This window comes from Bidens hawaiensis, unplaced genomic scaffold, assembly GCF_021521415.1.
Source record: "Bidens hawaiensis isolate Kalapana, Puna unplaced genomic scaffold, B.hawaiensis_p1.1 tig00025749_1, whole genome shotgun sequence".
NCBI lineage: Eukaryota > Viridiplantae > Streptophyta > Magnoliopsida > Asterales > Asteraceae > Bidens > Bidens hawaiensis.
The window spans coordinates 185363-204500 of NW_027494115.1; the positions used below are offsets into that span (position 1 = coordinate 185363).

At 36.0% G+C, this 19138-nt stretch overlaps 4 protein-coding genes across 4 annotated transcripts; 3 read left to right on the forward strand and 1 right to left on the reverse strand.

Moving 5' to 3' along the window:
* The first annotated feature begins 792 nt into the window (after positions 1-792).
* On the forward strand, positions 793-3760 carry LOC143572105 (UPF0613 protein PB24D3.06c-like). Its single transcript, XM_077057351.1, has 9 exons — positions 793-929; positions 1044-1120; positions 1234-1339; positions 1426-1518; positions 1595-1660; positions 1716-1861; positions 1969-2077; positions 3114-3178; positions 3496-3760. Exons 1-9 carry the CDS (start codon positions 828-830, stop codon positions 3641-3643), a joined length of 912 nt encoding a protein of 303 aa, XP_076913466.1. The 5' UTR covers positions 793-827; the 3' UTR covers positions 3644-3760.
* Positions 3761-7895: 4135 nt separating this feature from the next.
* On the forward strand, positions 7896-9045 carry LOC143572107 (receptor-like protein kinase FERONIA). The gene is made up of 2 exons (XM_077057352.1): positions 7896-8757; positions 8869-9045. The coding sequence occupies exons 1-2, from the start codon at positions 7896-7898 to the stop codon at positions 9027-9029; spliced, it is 1023 nt and encodes a 340-aa protein (XP_076913467.1). The 3' UTR covers positions 9030-9045.
* On the forward strand, positions 9024-11454 carry LOC143572108 (putative serine/threonine-protein kinase PBL10). Its single transcript, XM_077057353.1, has 5 exons — positions 9024-9132; positions 9493-9631; positions 9707-9849; positions 9936-10059; positions 11070-11454. The coding sequence occupies exons 1-5, from the start codon at positions 9106-9108 to the stop codon at positions 11255-11257; spliced, it is 621 nt and encodes a 206-aa protein (XP_076913468.1). The 5' UTR covers positions 9024-9105; the 3' UTR covers positions 11258-11454.
* Positions 11455-12308: 854 nt separating this feature from the next.
* LOC143572109 (protein NETWORKED 1A-like) lies at positions 12309-18639 on the reverse strand. Its single transcript, XM_077057354.1, has 4 exons — positions 18373-18639; positions 17713-17917; positions 13988-17106; positions 12309-13412 (listed from the first exon to the last, which is right to left on the reverse strand). Exons 2-4 carry the CDS (start codon positions 17804-17806, stop codon positions 12357-12359), a joined length of 4269 nt encoding a protein of 1422 aa, XP_076913469.1. The 5' UTR covers positions 17807-17917; positions 18373-18639; the 3' UTR covers positions 12309-12356.
* Positions 18640-19138: the final 499 nt, after the last annotated feature.

The following is a 19138-nucleotide window of genomic DNA, read 5'->3' on the forward strand; positions in this document are numbered from 1 at the left end:
ACTTTTAGTGCGATAAATATGTCTTACCATTTAACAAATAGATTCACTAAATACAAGCTTTGAAAAGTCAACAGCTTAGGCATTTAGGGGTTATACCTTATTTCCCTGTAGTGAGTGTTTACATTTTTTTTACTATTGTTAGCATCAGTTATGTGTACTTATATTGATTGGATTGCTTCATCTGATGAACTATTATATGTTGAGTTTGTGCTTGCATTATGCTTACCTGCTTTCATCATAAGGTTATGTCACACTTAATTATGTTTTATAAGTAGAATTTTTAACAAAGGAAATCTAATAAAACCCTTATTGGACAGTTCAAACGATGGTAACCCGAGAATGAAACGACCGATGGAAACCCGAGAATGAAACGACCGATGACTTCCGACTAACGCGGGCTGTAAACTTTTTGGTTTTTGAATAGGAGTCAATAGCTGCTTATAGTTTGAAACGACTGATGACTTCCGACTAAACGTCTAGACTTTTGACTAAATACAGCTTACGACTGCATTATTATGTACCTAGATGTTAGCCAACCTTAACTCGTTTTGTAAGAATTAAAATTATAGCTTATAGTGGAATATACATATGACTAATTATTAGCTTTTAAAACCGAGTGCTAATGCGCGGTTCTAAATATTAGTTTAAAATAAATATAAAAGTAAATGATGATGTATAAATGTAAAGATGTAAAGATAGTTTGAGAACCGTATTACTCGAGTAAAACAAAAAAAAACAAAAAAAGGTGAAAAACGGTTGGGAAAGAAACTTTAGCAGCCACGGCTGGAATTCAATCAAAACCTCATCTCCACTCGGACCACTTGGCAATGGCCACCAAGTTGGTCGTCTCTGGTGTTCCTCCTATGGTTCGCAAGAATCATAATCAGTTCCATGGTCTCATGTTCAAGTACGGCCCTAAGCCTGTTCAGGTATGCAACTTTATTCAATATGAATATATATATATATATCACTCACCCACCAACTGAATTATTATTATTATTATTATTATTATGTTAATTTCCTTTGAATCTTTAATGATGCAGGTTGCATTTAAGACCGGGGATTACAAACAACAAGTTGTTTTCATTGGCGGATTGACCGACGGCTTTTTGGCTACAGAGTATGTATGTGCATTCTTGTTCAATCATTTTGATTGAATCATGTATGTACACACTAAATATACAATGCACATTGGAACTTCTTCAATTATTTAACTTGATGAAGTTTGTGCAGCTATTTGGAGCCACTCGCAATAGCGTTGGATAAAGAAAAGTGGTCATTACTTCAATTTTTACTTTCATCTTCCTACACTGGATATGGCATCTCTAGCTTGAAAGAGGTATCTTTTTTTCACTTGGTAACAAAGTTGTTACGTTTATCTATGTGAAAACGCATTAGATATACCACATTTGTGACAAACTAAAGGATGCTTTGGAGCTTGACCAGTTGATCAATCACTTAATAAACAAAGAGGATTCGGAGGGTGTAGTGCTGCTCGGGCATAGTACAGGCTGTCAGGTTAGCCCTTTTGAATATTATTACTTCTTCAAATTTCATTTCATCTCAAATCATAAACTAACTTTATTATTAATAGGATATTGTTCACTACATGGGTACCAATTCCGCATGCTCTAGAGCTGTTCGTGCTGCAATTCTACAGGTATACTTTTACGTATTATTTAAATAAATAACAGACCGACTAAATTTTAGTTCAGGCTCCAGTTAGTGATCGGGAATTTAGAGCAACGCTGCCTGAAACTGCCGGAATGATTGATTTGGCTTCAAAGTTAATAGGTGAAGGTCGGGGATCCGAGTTGATGCCCCGGGAATCAAATCCTGATTCCCCAATAACTGCGTATAGGTCAGAATTTAAAACCTGTTTTTTAACTAGAAAATTTTATAATGTGTTGTAAGTTTTATCAGGACTGTAAACAACTGAAATGGTAAAACAAGTACTGAATAGTGCAGATTTCACTCGCTGTGTGCATACATGGGTGATGATGACATGTTTAGTTCTGATCTCAGTGACGACCAACTGAAACAGCGACTTGGTCATATGTGTAATACACCATGCCAGGTAACTGATTATAAGTATTACAGATAACCATTCAATTGTGTATATGCATGTATGTATGTATATATATGTACACATACATATACATATATACATACATGGTTAGGTTCTCTACAGAGTCCAAATTATTTAATTTAAAGAACTCTTTTAACAACCAATCTTTTTATTTATTTATTTTATATATTTAATAATATTTGAGGGTAGTTTTGACATATATTTCATGTAATTTTGTGTTTACATATGTGCAATAACCCTATGACATATATGTGTAATAACGAATTTACATATATATAATCATAAAATTAGATATCATAAATAACAAAAGTTACAAAACTGCCCTCAAATAATATTCAATATATAAACTTAATAAATAAAATGATTGGTTGTCAAAGAGTTGTTAAAGTTATTAAATATTTTGGAAGTTCTGAAATGATCTGATTCTATGTGTGTGTGTATAGGGCTCAATACCGAACCATAAATAACATAAGAACTAATCACAAACGTTCTTTTATGATTAGAATTTAATTACAAAAGTTACAAAACTGCCCTCAAATAATATTCAATATATAAACTTAATAAATAAAATGATTGGTTGTCAAAGAGTTGTTAAAGTTATTAAATATTTTGGAAGTTCTGAAATGATCTGATTCTATGTGTGTGTGTATAGGGCTCAATACCGAACCATAAATAACATAAGAACTAATCACAAACGTTCTTTTATGATTAGAATTTAATTAAAGTGCATAGTTATAAAAGATTAAATGATTTCTCTTTTTATTATTAAATTAAATTCACATGTTTACATGTGTAGATCACTTGTATACTGAATCTACAGGTGTGTGGAAATTTATAATATATGAAGTACTATAGATTTGCACACATATGCATAATGATATATATTAACGACATAGCTATGATGTACTTTAACATTCATGTTAGAATCTTAGATAAATACACAAATGAATAAATGATTTTAATTAGTTCTTGCAGTATTTGTAGTTCTGTACCAAACATATATAATAAAATTTGCATTATACAGGTTATATTTTCTATGGCTGATGAATATGTTCCAGATTATGTTGACAAGAAAGCCTTAGTGCGAAGGCAAGTGCTCAAACTTCACACACGAATTATGATGGTTTGACTTTTCATTTTGGGAATGGGTCAACGGGTTGCCATTGACTTAAGAAATTTCGTTCATAGTTTTTTTTTTTTTTTTTTATAAATAATGTCATGTGATTAGTAAATTATATTTGTTCAAGATCAATAGAGTTTTCCAAATTAACTGGTTTAGATAGTTTTATGAACTAAAGGAGTACACACATTCTTCAGTTCAACTTGTTTGACCCGTATCCTTTTAATTCCATTTTTTTCTTTTACATAAAAGAAACATATTGTGATTGAAATATTATGAAGTACAGATTGTGTAAAGCGCTGGGAGGTGCAGAGAAAGTTGAGATTGAATGGGGAAATCATTCGTTATCGAATAGAGTTGGTGAAGCTGTTGACGCAATTATCGGTTTCGTGAAGAGTGGGGGTCCTAATGGTTGGGATGATCCATGGACCTAATGTTGCTGTTACATTTTCATGTTGTAATTATTATTATTGTTCTCATCAACCTGAAATCATTTTTGGTCTATTTTACTTTAATAGCCAAATATATGGAGTTTCTTGAATGTCTCTTTGCGACAATATACATCCTTCTACAAAGACAATATACATCATTCTTGGAACCAGAGGTGCACAAATCGGGTTATAATTGTAAATTGGGTCGGGTTGGAACTGAACTGGCTCCTAGTCAAACTTAGTCAAAACCTGTTTGGAGGTAGAAACCGGTTTGGAGGCTGGAAAACAGGAACCTGTGAAACCGGTTTGGTTCAGGACCGGCTCGTATAGAAACTTCTTTTCTTTTAGTGCATTTAATGTTTTTGACCATTTTGTAATGGCTGTATAGCCGTTAGAGACTGGTTTTTGACCATTTTAACCCTCCTAACGTAATATAAATAGGTATCCGACGTTTATGATTGATCACACTACTTCTCTATCTCTCAACCGAAATGCTTAAATGACAAATGAAGAAAACATTATTTTGATACTTGAAACAAAGAGATAGCCAAAAATATGGTCGAACTACGACTTATGTCGAATCTGGACAAAATTGAAATGGCTCGTTGCAAAATGCAAGGGTTGTAAGGTTCCTCAAAGCCATGTCTAACACAACTTTAGAACTTCATGTGAGCTAAAAATGAAGCACAATTGTCTGGAACCCGCAACCAAAACTAATCGAGACGAGACGAGACGACAAACAAAAAGAAAATGTATTGTGATTTTAATTTCTTTATCTTAATAATGTTTGTCATCATAAAAAATATGTTTTGTCATTTTACTTGAAGCCATCCTAGAGTTCGGCCTTAAAAACTTTGAGTTGTTTGATGTTGTCATTTATACTTGGAGAACGTATGTAAACGAGTGTGGTTTTGAGTCTTTTGAGTGTTAGTTGTGAGTTGTGACTAACAAAAAGAAACCAATATTATTATTATTATGTAAAAGATATAATTACAAATTTTGTCATTTAAACAAAGCCAATTTATGGTTCGTGTTCTTTATTTAGTTTCTTTACAGGCGGTGTACTTTAAACATTTTTTTTCTACACGTTATGTCATTTACGCTAACTGGGTTAGAAAAACTTAGTTAAGTACGACATGTGTCAGACATGTGATGGGCATAATTGTAATTCTAATGCATCCTTAAATTTAAAAAAAGAAAAGAAAATATATATAATAATTAACTTAAAAAAAAGCATTTTCAATTTCTCTTTATGTCTGCAACTTCATCCTCACTTTCTTCTTTTTAGTTCTAAACCACCACCACCACAACCACCATACCATTACCACCGCACCACCGACGCAGCACCACACCACCACAAAAAAACCCCTTTAATTACTAACCCCTTAACCCGAGGATGGTTGGAGGAGCTCTGTGGCAAGAATGGTGGTGTTGGCGGAGTGTGGTGGCGACGGCTGTGGGTTACGGTAGTGGTGGTGGATTTGGGTGGATTTAGTGCTGGTGGGTGGCTAGAGGGGGCTATGATGTGACGACTAGGGTTACGAATTTGGGTGGGCGGTGGTTACGGCCGGTTACGCTAGGGTAACGGCTAGGGTTTTGATGGAGAGGTTTTAAACGATAGGGTTACGGCCGGATGGTTCAGGTGGTCGGAAACGGAAGTGGTGGTTCACGTGGCCGAAAAAGGAGGTGGTGGTTCAGGTGGCCAGAATTTCGAAGGTGATGGTTAAGGTGGCTGGAAACGGAGGTGGTGGTTCACGTGGCCAAAAAGGAGGTGGTGGTTCAGGTGACCGGAATTTCGGAGGTGATGGTTCAGGTGGCCGGAAACGGAGGTGGTGGTTCACGTGGCCGAAAAAGGAGGTGGTGAAAGGAGGTGGTGGTTCAGGTAGCCGGAATTTCGGAGGTGTGGCCGGAAACGGAGGTGGTGGTTCAGGTGGCCGGAAACCGGAGGTATGGGAGTGGTGATAAACTTTTTGCAGGTGTAGACGAAAAGACCAAAAAGCCCTCACATGCGACTCATGTGATGATATTTAACTGAGTTTTTCTAGCCCAGTTAGCGTAAATGACATAAAGTGCAGGAAAAAAATGTTTAAAGGACACCGCCTGCAAAGAAACTAAATAAAGGACACAAATCGTAAATTGGCTTTGTTTAAAGGACAAAATTTGTAATTATGTCTATGTAAAACTAACATATGGGGGCAAAATGGTCCTAAAAAGGTGAAAAAAAGGGGTCAAAATGGGCAGAAAATTGTCTCAAAGATGTTACCAAGGTCAAGGGCTAGTTTTCTTTTGTGCACCTATGTTTGGAACCATTAGCAATACCTTTTGTTATAATTCCAAAATTAGATCCTGTAAAATCTTATTCGAATTCTAGTCTTCCAAAAAAATTTCCTTTATTAATTCGCTAGCAACCTGTGGTATCCATCTACTTGTAATTTAAATGGTTGAGATTAGAGGTGTACAATAAACCCGACGGTTTGGTTTTATATTTTATAAAAGCCGAGTTTATGGTTTGGTTTTGATTTTGCATTAATAAAAACCGAAAAATCTAACCAAATTTCTAAATTTTTATTTTTTATATTTTATACCTTATTTATTTTGTGCCAAAGATCTTACCATATCCGAAGGAACTAGAGTTCCATCCTTTTCCATTCCCGTTCAAAAGTTCTTATGTGTAATCACGCTCCTTTGAGACCCTGAAAAATAAACAAATTTCTTTTCTTAGGAACACATACAGGATTCATCACTACAAAAGAATAATGGTAACCCCACAATTAACCACCATTAACTACTTCATTTACGAAATTCATAGTAATAGAGATACATGCACCACCGAGACAAAATTTGTAACTTGCTATCCTCTTACCTAACAGACACAGGATTTGCGACATGTCAAGCCCTTGTAAGGTTCTTCGCTTTGCATAGAATTAAACCAAATGCTCCACCGCTTGTGTAGGCCCCCGTCAATTCCTTTTCAGTCTCATTCACTTACTCCCCAGACAGGATACTTAACGCGTTAGCTAGAACACTGCACGAGTATATTTAATATTTTATCTAATGTAACTCAAATATGACCAAATGCATAATAATCAATTAGTAAATGACTAATAAAATTATTTATATCTAAATTCATTATTTTCGGTAAACTTTTTTTCAGCCTAAAATTTTCAAGATCAAATGGAAAAAACCGAAACCAACAAAATAGAAACTGAACGGTTTCAAAAATCCCAAAACCGAAATTTCGGTTTTTGGTTTGGTTTTAGCCCAAAACCAACAAACCGAACTATGTACACCCATAGTTGAAATCTTAAAACATATTCTAAGCACAACTTATAGTTTTGCAAGACAGTGGGCATAATAAAGTGTTACAGGGTTAAAAATTCTCACCTTAATGTCTTCTTTGAGTCCTTCCATGCACAAAACATTTCAATGCGCAGTCTTATGAATGTTGTAATGCATTGATGACCTTGTTAAAAAAATCATAATGCTCTATCTTGTTATTAATTTTTTGGAATCTATCAGAACGCATCAAAGAACTCACGGGACACCTCAATGCTCTGGGGATCAAGTAAACTATAGCTTATGATGGACGCGTGGCTTTCAAGAGGTTACGTCTGGAAACCACCGAAAGTAAGATTCAAATCCGAGAACTCCATTAGTCGTAGAGTGGAATAAGGTGTTTAGCACTACACCATCCTTTGAAAGTTCTGTTTTGGAGCATGTTTAGGATTGAGTTTTAAAACAGCTTATTGGTGAATTTAGCCAGTAGCCTATTTGAAGGATTTGATGATATTTAAAAGGAAAAAAAAAGATTTAGTAATAAGTAGCTTAGGCTCAATGCAACATAATTTTATTATTAAATTTTGGTGTCGGAATACCGACGCAATAAGAGATGTAAATTCTATGTCAAAGTTTCATACTAAATATTGCATCTTCCTAGAAACTGGAACTAGGAAATGAGAGATGTAAATTCTATGTTTCACACCATGCATACTCTTTGATCATAAAATTGTGTGGAACTTTTGCATTTAAACATTATTATCATCATCCAAAACAAGGCAGCAACAACTACTAAGCTAGAATTAATAATGCTAGCTGTAGACCAAAGAAGCCGACACTTCTCACGCGATGAGCTCCGAGCAGCTACACAAAACTTCAACTTCGCATTGGTCGTTGGTCTGGTGGATTCGGTAAGGTGTATAAAGGCCACATCAAGAATGGGTCATGGAGTGTTGTCGCAGTCAAACAGTTGAATTCCATGTCCAATCAAGGACTCACGGAGTTTAGAGCTGAAGTTGAAATGCTTTCCCAGATTCGACACTGTAATCTAGTGTCTTTGATTGGATATTGTGATGACGGACCAGAGATGTCTCTTGTTTATGAATATATGCCCCATGGGACCCTTGAGGAGCATCTTCACAAAACCGCTTTTCCCCTATCTTGGTTACAACGGCTCAAGGTATGCATAGGGGTTGGGCGCGGACTTGACTACCTCCACACGGGTACTGGCACTAGACACGGAATCATACACCGAGATGTAAAATGCTCCAATATTCTATTGGATAAGAATTTCGATGCAAAGATTTCAGACTTTGGGCTTGCAAAAATTAGCCCTGCAAACAAAGGACCAGTGAATGCTAGCACCGGTGTCAAAGGCACGTTTGGATATCTGGATCCATCTTATTTCTATACAGGCAAGTTAACGAGAAAATCTGATGTTTACTCTTTTGGAGTTGTTTTGCTTCAAGTGATGTGTGGGAGGCCTGCGGTTGATTCAAATCTCGAAGAAGATCAATGGAGTTTAGCGTCATGGGCTCAACGCCATATTAAAAAAGGAAAAATCAATCATGTTATTGATAACAGAATCAGGCAACAAATCTCTAACAGATGTATGAAAGGCTTTGCACAAATAGCTCTCTGTTGCTTACATAGTGAACCAAGTAAGCGGCCCACGATGGCAGAGATTGTTTCCAAGATCGAAGGCATACTTTCATTGCAAGAGAGACTAAATTCTTCTTTAACCAATGGGAAATTCATTGACAAAGTACTGTCGTTTTTCTCAGCCAACGTTGAGTCCAGATGCAACACTTCGATATCTGCCGGTACCCTTAGTGATGAAGGTATGTGATTCGTTAACTAGTAGGGTTTCAAGATGTTAAATGTTAAGCATTTGCATCATGCTAAGTATAATGCTAACCAAGATGTGGCATGTCTTTTGAGGTCTTAAACAGGAAATGTAACCTCTCTCCAAGGACCACTTATTGATTCTAGCGCTACGAGTACCACAAATGGAAATTTGAGGAGCTTCACGTATCAGGATCTTGTAATTGCCACTAGAAACTTTGCTCATGGGACCGTTACATTGAAAAGTCAGTCTAATAAGGTTTTTTAAAGGGTGGATCCAGGAGCCATCTCTTGCAGCTGTCAAGCCTGGTGCTCGTAGTGTCGTTGCTGTGAAGAAATTCAACATGGACAGTCATCAACAAGAATGGCAAGTATGTGAGGTGGTAGAAAACCGTGGGTGGCTCTGATACCATGTAAAATGATAAAGTAGTTGATGGATTCATTTCCATTCAATAACTGGACCCGTTGGCTCGATACTAAAATCCTAAATACTATAGGTTCCAATAAGGATGAGTGTGAATCTTTCCTCTATCTCAGCCTCAGATAGAGATGCTGACATTTAGAGTATAGTATTTATTACATATAGAATGTGTGACACATGTATTAAAAAGCGGAAACGAAACAGAATTACTAAAAACGTAGTAGTAAACTACTATAAGACTAAATGGTTAGACAAATATAATAGTAACAGATACAGAGCCGTTTTCTGAAAACTACAAACATTGTTGCAGGCTGAACTTGATTATTTAGGGAAGAAGCTATGTCACCCAAATGTTTTGAACTTAATCGGGTACTGTCGAGAGGATTACCACAGACTTGTTGTATATGAGTTCACGCGTCAAGGCAGCCTGGAAGACCAACTATTCCGAAGTGAGTTATGGTCTATTCTTTAATTATAAAATCTGATCCTGGCTCATAATTACTTGTTACTCATCTTTGTAACAGGGGGCTCTTACTTAGGAACTCTCACTTGGGATCAACGTATAAACATCATTACGGGTGCTGCAAAGGGGCTTGCTTACCTTCACAGCTCAGAGGCAAACGTCATATATTGTGGCTTCAAGTCATCCAGTATCTTGATGGATTCAGTATGTGTCTCAACTTGGTATCTTTCCACTTATCCTTATATTAAATTTAGCATTGTTACATTGTTGTTTACAAATTTCCCTTTCAGAACTACAATGCAAAACTTTATAAGTTCGGGCCAGCTAAGGACGCACCGCAAGACGGGAAAAGTCACGTCTCTACAGAAGTTATCTGTTCTGATGGATACACTGCTCCAGAATATATTGCCACAGGTAAGCCAACGGAACACTACATAATAATACCTTAACCTGACATGTTTTACTAGTAATCATATAATTCTATTACTAAGCCTGCAAACGAACCGAACATTCGGTGAACTATTCATGAACCATTCGGCGGGAAGTTCTTTTGTGCTCGTTTATTTAATAAACGAACGAACATGAACAAAAATTTTGTGTTCGTTTAATTAAACGAACGGACATGAACACATGTTCTGTTCGTTCATGTCTGCTTATTTATGTTCGTTTATGTGTTAATAGAAAATAATTAAATATTATCTAGATGAGTCTCATCATCTACTTAAAGGTTTTTTATTTCTTAATTTGTGTTCATTTAAGTGTTTTCATTTATGTTCGTTTATGTGTGTTGTTTTTATTTGCATTTGTTCATATGTGTTCACTATGTCTGTTAATCTTTGTTCAGTTATGTCCATTTAGATTCTAAACAAACGAGCATAAACGAATACAAATGTTCATTTTTTAAATAAACGTACATGAACATAAATATTTGTTCAATTAAGTGTTTGTGTTCATTTAAATTTACATGAACGAACACAAACATGCCCTTGTTTGTGTTCGTTCAATTCGTTTACAGGCTTTCATTATTCACATTGATGAATACATTGGTCTCAATTTCCAGGCTCTGCTGATTTTATTTGTGTTCGTTTGTGTTCGTGAACACATTCATTTCCTTAATGAACGAACACGAATATAAAATCTCGTTCGGTAAGTGTTTGTGAACACATTTTTTCCTTAACAAACGAACATGAACAAGGCCTTGTTCGTGTTCGTTTGGTTTGTTTACAGCACTATCTATTACATATGTATAGATTCTTTGATAAAGAACCATTATAATCTTTGTACTGAATCAATAAATGTACGTTATAACTGTCCTTTTGTCATTAATATTTAAAAACTAACAGGGCAGCGTTATGACCAACATGTTTAACCTTTTTGGCAAGACACTAGCCTAATCTTGATTGAATGGTTCTTTTTATATAAAGGTCACTTAACCACGAGAAGTGACATGTACAGTTTCGGAGTAGTTCTTTTGGAAACCATGACAGGGAGACATTGTCTTGATATGAACCGCCCACAGCATGAGCAGATACTAACCAAGTTTGCTAAGCCATACTTAAAGAGCAAGGAAGGGATCCTAAGAATCATGGACCCACGTATAAATGGGAATTAAACGCCGCCTGTGGCTATGAAACTTGCTAAGATTGCGATGAAATGCCTCCAAAAAGAATCCATGCACAGACCGACAGCTGATGAGGTAGTGCAGGCATTGGACCAGCTTCAATGATACTAGCTTATAGATCATCTTTTTATCTGGGTTACAAGTTTCGAGCCCAAGTGCAGGTATAAGTGGCCTTAATGAGTCTATAATGTAAAGTAAGGTCCAAACGATCTTCAATAAACAGATCGGTAAATGATGTAAAGGCGGAATCAGTACATCATCTTTATAAAACACGATCAGTCACAATGTATACACGGTGTAAATAATGCTTTCGTTAGTACTCATTACTACACTACTCAACATATTATTTCATTTCATTTCATATTTTATTTGTTTTACTACTATGTTGTTTGTTCTAAAGCCGGGGTCTTGTTGGAAACAACCTCTCTACATCCCTCCCCTTTGCTATTTGTGAGATTTACTGTGTATGGTTGTTGTTATAGTTAGTTAGTGTTCTTATTCTGTTTTGTTATCCCTATTGAAATTCGTTTTTTTCGGTGTTGAATATCTTTAGCATTTTGTGAATTCTTCTTAAGCCTTATTAACCAACATAGTGGTATCAAAGACTTGTTCCACCAAAGAGTACTGTGTGTTTCCCTTCCCATGGTTAACTCTTCTTAATTCGTTCACCCTATATACCTGTGTCTTCAAGGGTAAGGGCAGTAGTAACAGCAAATCGGGCGGTGGCGTTGAGACTAGTGATTAATCGAGAACTGGTCGGGATCCTTACAAGCAAGAGTGAGGGATATGAATAAACAAGTGTCTTTAGTTTAAGACCACAACCCTAAATAAATATTTGGGGCCACCTGTTCACTGTACTAGATTACCAGATATAATATTTAAGCACGGTATAAGCATATAGAAAAGAAACACAATGCATAATCAAACATCAGAGTCATTCAAATACAAATTAGCACCTACATGAACAGTCAAATCCGACAATACCGTTACCCAAAATACAAATGTACTAAACATAACATAACATAACATAAACATAAACATAAACATAAACGTCTCACAATTATTACCATAGCCACCACCACTTGTTCCATTACATTTTAACAACACGGTCCCCTTTCGTCGGCGACGGCGTGAAGCACCCGCAAAGCCGCTTCCGTCTGCTCCTTCCACCACTACTTTTCCCACGCCGCATAAAATCCCGCAAAATTACACTTTTAGTCCTCGAAAACCGCCCCTTACCTTTATTACCCTTATTGCCATCAAGCTCCAGAAACACATACTGAATCTTTTGCACCTCCAGCTGCATCCTTTTGATCTTCTCAGAGCTTTTCCATGAGTCATCTTGCTCCACCCAAGCGGTTAAACTCGGGTTTTTTTCAATACTCGCGGTTGACTCAGCGTTCACGTTGACCAGCTGTAAAATGGTCTCCCCAGCTTCTTCCAACTGTTCTTTAACCGTTTCAAAATCAACACCGACCGGTTTTTTACCTTTTTTCACATTTTCAATTCTTCTTGTGAGATCTTTAACGGTCGTGTTTAGATCCGCAAGCTTTTGTGCATCGGACTTGAGTCGGTTCAAAATCTTTCCTTTTTGGGATTCTTGATTTGATACCACTTCTAACTTATCAACACCGAGATCTTCAATTTGTGGCTCGTATGGTAGCTTTAGCTTCCTCGGGTTCGTTTCGGTTTCATACGCGTGGTGGGCGATTTGCATTTGCTCCATCATCATATCATCGGACCTTAAATACCCTCTTCGGCTCCGGGATCGGCTGTTGGCGGATGATGACCCGTCTGATGCTTGGTCCAGTGGGATGTCTCGGATTGGAATCCCGGGTTTTCTTAATTCTGAGATTTCAGGTTTGGGTTTCGTGATGTTGAGATTGTCGAGCGTTAGGTAACGTCTCGCGCGAAGCTTTTCGGCTTTGGTGCGTTTTGATTCTTCAGTCTCGGGTTTTAGGGGTTTTGATTTGATGGTGGCGAATGCGGTTATGTCTTCGACGATTACCTTTTCGAGTGCTGATAAACGTGTCTGGAAATCGAGCAAATCTGAGAGCCCGTTTGGTTCGACTGGTTTTGGAGTCTCGGTGAAGAACCCGGAATCAGTTTGATCATGGTAATAAACATTTACTTCCACATCCCGAACCTGCATTCAAACAAAAGTCAAATATTTATGTTAGCTACTCGGGCTGAAAGGTTCGTGAGCCTAGCTGAGCGAGCTCGCCATAAAAGAGGCTCTTATATATGTAATTACAATACTTTTTGTTTAATATGATAAATATACATATTACATACTTAAGAAAATAAGTGTAGAGTTATGATAAAGATGTCTATCTATATATTATATAATATCCTACATATAAAAGAATGAGGCAAATACCATATAAAACCAACAAAACTTATGTTTTCTTTCTCAAAAAAGTTATTAACAATCTTTACACATTAAAGTCCTTTTACATGTTAAATTCGAACAAAACTGTGAAGAGAAAGGGGAAAAAAATTAAAACAACTTGGAACCGTTACATCCAAATTGTTCTAAAAAACAACCGGGACAAAAAGTATAAGTGAAATAAGAAAAAAAGAAAAAGGACATGTAAGCAAAACAGCAGGATTGAATTAACATGTAGAGACTTTAAAGTATAAAAATTGTTGAGCGACTTTTGTAAGAATTGAGATTGTGGTATTGCCCAAATTATAATTATAACAAATATTAATAGGTACCTCGGATTTGCGACTGTTCGATAGACGATTTGCAGCCATAGTGAAAACATTATTTTCAAGAGACGATATATTCTCTTTCAACGAAACAATAACAGGATTATACGCACGCAATTGTGCTTTTAACCCTTCGATTTCATCCTCCATCACACTTGCCTTTCTTTTCATTTCCTCAATTTCCCGATCTTTTAGCACGGTTTCACCTTCAAGATTCTCACAAACTTCAGCCAACTGATGAACTTTAGTTTCAAACAAGATATCGCGCGTGTTGGAAACTTGAAGATCAAAAATAAAAGAAGTAGCCTCAGCATCCCACAATTCAAATTCATTCTCTCTTTCTTGAAGCTCACATGTCAAATTATGTTCTATATTCTTTCGTTCCTCGAGTTCTTCATGTAACATATCCAACTCCAATCCAAGATTCTCATTCATTTCTACAAGATCAAGATTCTGTTTCTTAACCCGCAAGAAATCACCCTTTACGGTTTCATATTCATTCATCAAAACCGCATTGTTAATCTCGGATTCATGATACCCGTGTTGGATTTCTTGGAGTAGAGTTAAGATCACGGCGTTCTCGATTAACACCCGTTGCTTTTCATCTTCTTCTTTTGATAAACACCGCTTCAAATCTTTAATGTTATCAATTATCTCTTCGACCGATATCTTACCGGTTTCAAACCCGTGATTTGGCTTTGACCCGATCTCGAGAGACAAAAACACTTGATAAATCCCTAATCTTAAATTTTCAACTTCAACTAACAGAAGCTCTTCTTCAACTTGTTGCTCGAGAATCTCGGTTTCGAGCTCGGAAATCAATTTATCAGCCAGTTTAGAAGCTGACACGTGTTTCTCGTTTTCAACCGACAACATGTAGTTCTTTTCTTCAACTTCTTTTACAAACTTTTGTAATATGAAGTTTTCAAACTGAGCAATCACAGCCTTATCAAGCTCTTCTTGAACCTCTTCTTTCTTCAACTTATTCTCTTCGTGAAATTCCCAAACGTAATTCTCCAAATCATTTAACCGTTTCTCGTTAGTAATAATGAGATTCTCTCGTTCTTGCTTATCGACACTTAAAGACGATATTAATTGTAGCATTTGAGAGTTTCCCGCCTCTTTTTCCCTCTCGAGAACACCATATCTTTCCTCAAATTGCATAAACCGATCCTCGAGAATCTCTAACCGTTTCTGCACGGTTTCCAACTGCGAGGCAAGCATGATTCTTTCTGCTACAAGGTTAGACTTCTCAATGTTGAGCAACTCACAAACATCTTCCAAACCCTTTGATTTTGCTCTTAAATCTTCGAGTTCGGTGTTTGCGGTTAAAAGAGAACCTTCAAGAACTGTGTTTTGATCCACGAGTTTCTGCATGTTATTAGTAATAACATGTAACTGAGACAAAAGAACGCTTTTTTCAATAACGAGACTCGATTTCTCGACATGAAGCGACTCGTACACACTCTCGAGATCATTGTTCTTCTCGATAACGGTTTCTAGCTTCGCTTCACAATCACTGTTTTTCTCACAGATCTGTTTCAACATCGAGTTTTCATCCAGCAAACACTTTATTGATGACCCGAATGACTCGGGGTTCAAGCCAACCGACTCGAGTTGACTCATTAATGAATCGTAACACGTATTCAACTCGGTGATTTCGTCTTTCAGATTACTGATTTCTTTCTGCATCACGGTTGATTGACCCAACTGCAACGCTACTTCCTCTTCAAGTTTTTCCTTCATTTGCTTCAACCCGGTTAACTCGACTTCCGATTTCTTCAACTTTTCATTGTCATCTTTCACTTGTTCGATTTCTTGTTCTAAACCTGACTTGCAAATCTCCAAATCCTTCACCATTTGGAGCCCGTTTGTAAGCTCCAATGCAAGGTTTCTTTGTTCTTCTTGAGACCGAGTGTATAACATTTTTAAAGTCTCAAGTGCTGCTTCAACTTGAACATAATGTTTATGTTCATCTTTTGCATAGCTTTGAAGCTTCTCTAATTCACCATGCTTATCAGATAATTCCTGATCTTTTAACATGATTTTCTTAGCTAAATCACTCGCTTCCATCTTCAAAGATTCGTTTGATTTCTCCAACCGTACACAGATCTCTTCCACATTTTTTAGTTTTTTTGTACTATTTATAATCTCGTTCGTGAGGCGGTCAACATCCGATTGAGCAGAGGAGAGATCAAATTCTAACTTGTACGATTTCTCAAGGCACTCCGAGTATAAAACCCGTAAAGCTTCTTTATCTTCAGTTAATGCCAAAAGCGCGTTTTTAAGTTCTTCAACTTCCATTTCCGCTTTAACTTTTTGCTCGGAAAACATTTTAGCTTTTTCTTCGGTTTCAATAATCTTTTTCTCCAAACCAGATATTTTCTCAAGACATTTACCATATCTCAAAAGACCCGCGTCATTTTCGGATTCTAACCTTGCGAGTTTTTGAATTAAATCCCGGCTTTCAGCTTCCGATTCAACCGCTCGTGTATCCATTCCACTTATCTTTTCCTCCAAATCAGATATCGTTTCAAGATATTCCATTTGTTTATTTAATCCCGATTCCTTTTCTGCCTGCAGCAATCGAAGAGTTTCCTTTAACATATGAACTTCCTTTTCCGATTCACTTGCTTTTTCTTCAAGAATTCTTGATTTTTCAACCGCGTTCTTAAGTTCTTCATCCACATTCGATAAGTTCTGCAAACTACTTTGATATTTAACAAAAAGTTCATCTTTTTCAACAATCAAATCAGCAACCGCCTTCTTTAACTTCTTGATTTCACACTCGTCTTTCTCACGGGTATTCTTCAATTTTGATTCTAGAAGCAGTTTAAAATTAAAAGATTCGGTTTTTTGATCGTTAAGGTCGGTTGAAGATGAATCTTCGGGTAATATGAACGGTTCCTGATCCGGGAAAGCTGCCTGTAACGTTTTTTGAGCGTGGCGAAGCTCGCCAGTCGCGTAATCGTAACGTTCAGCTAACGCGCGATACGCTCGGTAAAACTCCTCGACCAGTTTCATAAGCTCAGGCCGTTTCTTGTAGTACATTTCGGCTCGTCTTGCAAAAGAATCAGCATCTTCTTCAATGAGTTTAATCATTGATTTGACTTTTGAATCCATATCTACAAAAAGTACACATACAAATTATTGGTTTATACAAAAAGCATAGAAATTAACAAAGAAAAAGGTAGAACTTATGAATAATATATTTGTTTGCAAATGTGGGTGGGGGACCTTGCACATGTTCTAAGCTTCACAAAGGCAATGTGGACACCAGTTATAATCTAAAACTACATATAGCCTACAAAAATATTTGATATAAAAAAATGTTCATACTTAGAAAGATGCAAGGACATTGATGCTAATTTTTTTTTTCTGTAAATGATATAATCCAAATACAGTTATTATAAAGGAATAAAATATAAATAAGAGGAAACAACAACAAAACACAAAATTTTGTTGCTTTGTAGAGATAATCAAGCCTGTAATCCCTCAATTAAATCCTAACTTATTCACCTAATCCCTATTTACATAATTTGTTTCTATTGAAAATAACAATTGACCCTAATATTAACTTTGGAAATACTTCTATTGCCTATATTTTGATCAATCAAATCCCTAAATAGTGCAAAATTCAAAAGTACATATTTTTAACACCTTACAGTTGATATAATCAATCGATAATTGATAAAAAGTAGCTAGAAAAACAAATGATAATTCATACATACCTGTCAGATTCTCTTGAAGCCACTTTGAATTTTTAGGGCTAATGTGGCTGTCCCACCACCAAGAGTATAAACGCCTTGATTCAGAATTCAACATATTGCTGTGGATCTTGAAAATCCCAGAAAGTAGATCAACCCCACAATTTAAAAATAAATATTTTTTTTTAAAGAAAAGTGATTAAGCTCCCTTAACACATACTCTTGGCACCTAAAATCATCAATTAGCAAAGTAAGAAAATTTATGTTGCAAAAGAGAGAAATTAAGAGACTAAATCAAGAATAAGGTTGAAAATTAAGCAGAAATTTAGGGTTACAGAATAATAGCTTCAAATCTGAGCAAAAAAAACATGTTAATTTCACAATGACTACTCAGAAGGGTGTTTGAAAAACATGAAAAAATTAGATAAAACATCTTTTTCAAGGGGAAAAAAATCAAATCTTTTTACTAAAAAATAAAAATTTGCAACAAAATTACTCAAAACCCTAGATTTTCCGAAACCCAAAATCGTTTATATATATTCCAAGAAAATTTCTGCAAATCTGGTTAAAAAGTAAACAAAAAATAATTTAAAAACAAACCCATTTCAGCAAAACCCAAATGAGTTCTTGGCATTACAAAAAAAAAAAAAAAAAAGGGTTTTGTGAAGATCAACATATACTTACATAAAAATGAAATCTTGAATAAAATGGGGTTCTTGAATCTGATCTGAAGTCACAAACCCTTCACCCCTTGAGCAAAAGAATAACGTCTGGAAATTTAATCACCCCATTTCATTTTGTTTGTTTCTCTCTCATCAATCACTCTACTCTAAAATTTCAACGGTAGGATTTCTGTTTATTTGACTATTGAGTCACCTTGTTGTATTTAATTAAATTGCAACATTTGGTACTGTGTTGGAGAAGGACATGTGGACTGTAAAAAGCTAAGTGGATGGAAACGTGAAGGCTTCTACTTAATATGTTAGTTTATTGGGGGTTGGAATCTCATCTCATACATCATTTTGTCTATTTATTTAAGCATGTTTGATGCAAAATCATATTCTTTATCTCCTATTAAAATTTTTAATAAGGTAAATTCCCAAAAGAACCACTTGAGTAGAGGGAAATAGCCCTTAAATATTCAAGTTTCCTAAATTATCCTAACAAATTTGGACTAGACGACACTCTAGTTTTCGTTCCGACGAGCTCTCCAGCTCAATTAAAAGATGACATGTGGATAAAGACTAACACGGCCGTCTAATTCTTTGAAAATCTTGAAGGTTCCGTCCAAATTATTTCTTCATTAAATCATTTGCTATAAAGCAGTCTTCTCAAACGGTTTTTTATGTTTCCTACTTGATCCGTACAAATTCTAAATTTTTTGAAAAAAGTGTCTTTTAAATTCCGTCTGACAAACAAAACGAAATGCCTCTGACAAGACGCATTTCAA

Coding starts and splice junctions, on each gene's coding strand:
- LOC143572105 (XM_077057351.1), top strand. CDS start 828: ATGGCCACCAAGTTGGTCGTCTCTGGTGTTCCTCCTATGGTTCGCAAG. Junction 1,121..1,233: donor GACGGCTTTTTGGCTACAGA/GTATGTATGTGC, acceptor AAGTTTGTGCAG/CTATTTGGAGCCACTCGCAA. Junction 2,078..3,113: donor TGTGTAATACACCATGCCAG/GTAACTGATTAT, acceptor TGCATTATACAG/GTTATATTTTCTATGGCTGA.
- LOC143572107 (XM_077057352.1), top strand. CDS start 7,896: ATGTCCAATCAAGGACTCACGGAGTTTAGAGCTGAAGTTGAAATGCTT. Junction 8,758..8,868: donor CGGTACCCTTAGTGATGAAG/GTATGTGATTCG, acceptor GGTCTTAAACAG/GAAATGTAACCTCTCTCCAA.
- LOC143572108 (XM_077057353.1), top strand. CDS start 9,106: ATGGACAGTCATCAACAAGAATGGCAA. Junction 9,133..9,492: donor GTCATCAACAAGAATGGCAA/GTATGTGAGGTG, acceptor ACATTGTTGCAG/GCTGAACTTGATTATTTAGG. Junction 10,060..11,069: donor TCCAGAATATATTGCCACAG/GTAAGCCAACGG, acceptor TTTTATATAAAG/GTCACTTAACCACGAGAAGT.
- LOC143572109 (XM_077057354.1), bottom strand. CDS start 17,806: ATGTTGAATTCTGAATCAAGGCGTTTATACTCTTGGTGGTGGGACAGC. Junction 17,107..17,712: donor GCTTCAAGAGAATCTGACAG/GTATGTATGAAT, acceptor TACTTTTTGTAG/ATATGGATTCAAAAGTCAAA. Junction 13,413..13,987: donor CGAACAGTCGCAAATCCGAG/GTACCTATTAAT, acceptor GTTTGAATGCAG/GTTCGGGATGTGGAAGTAAA.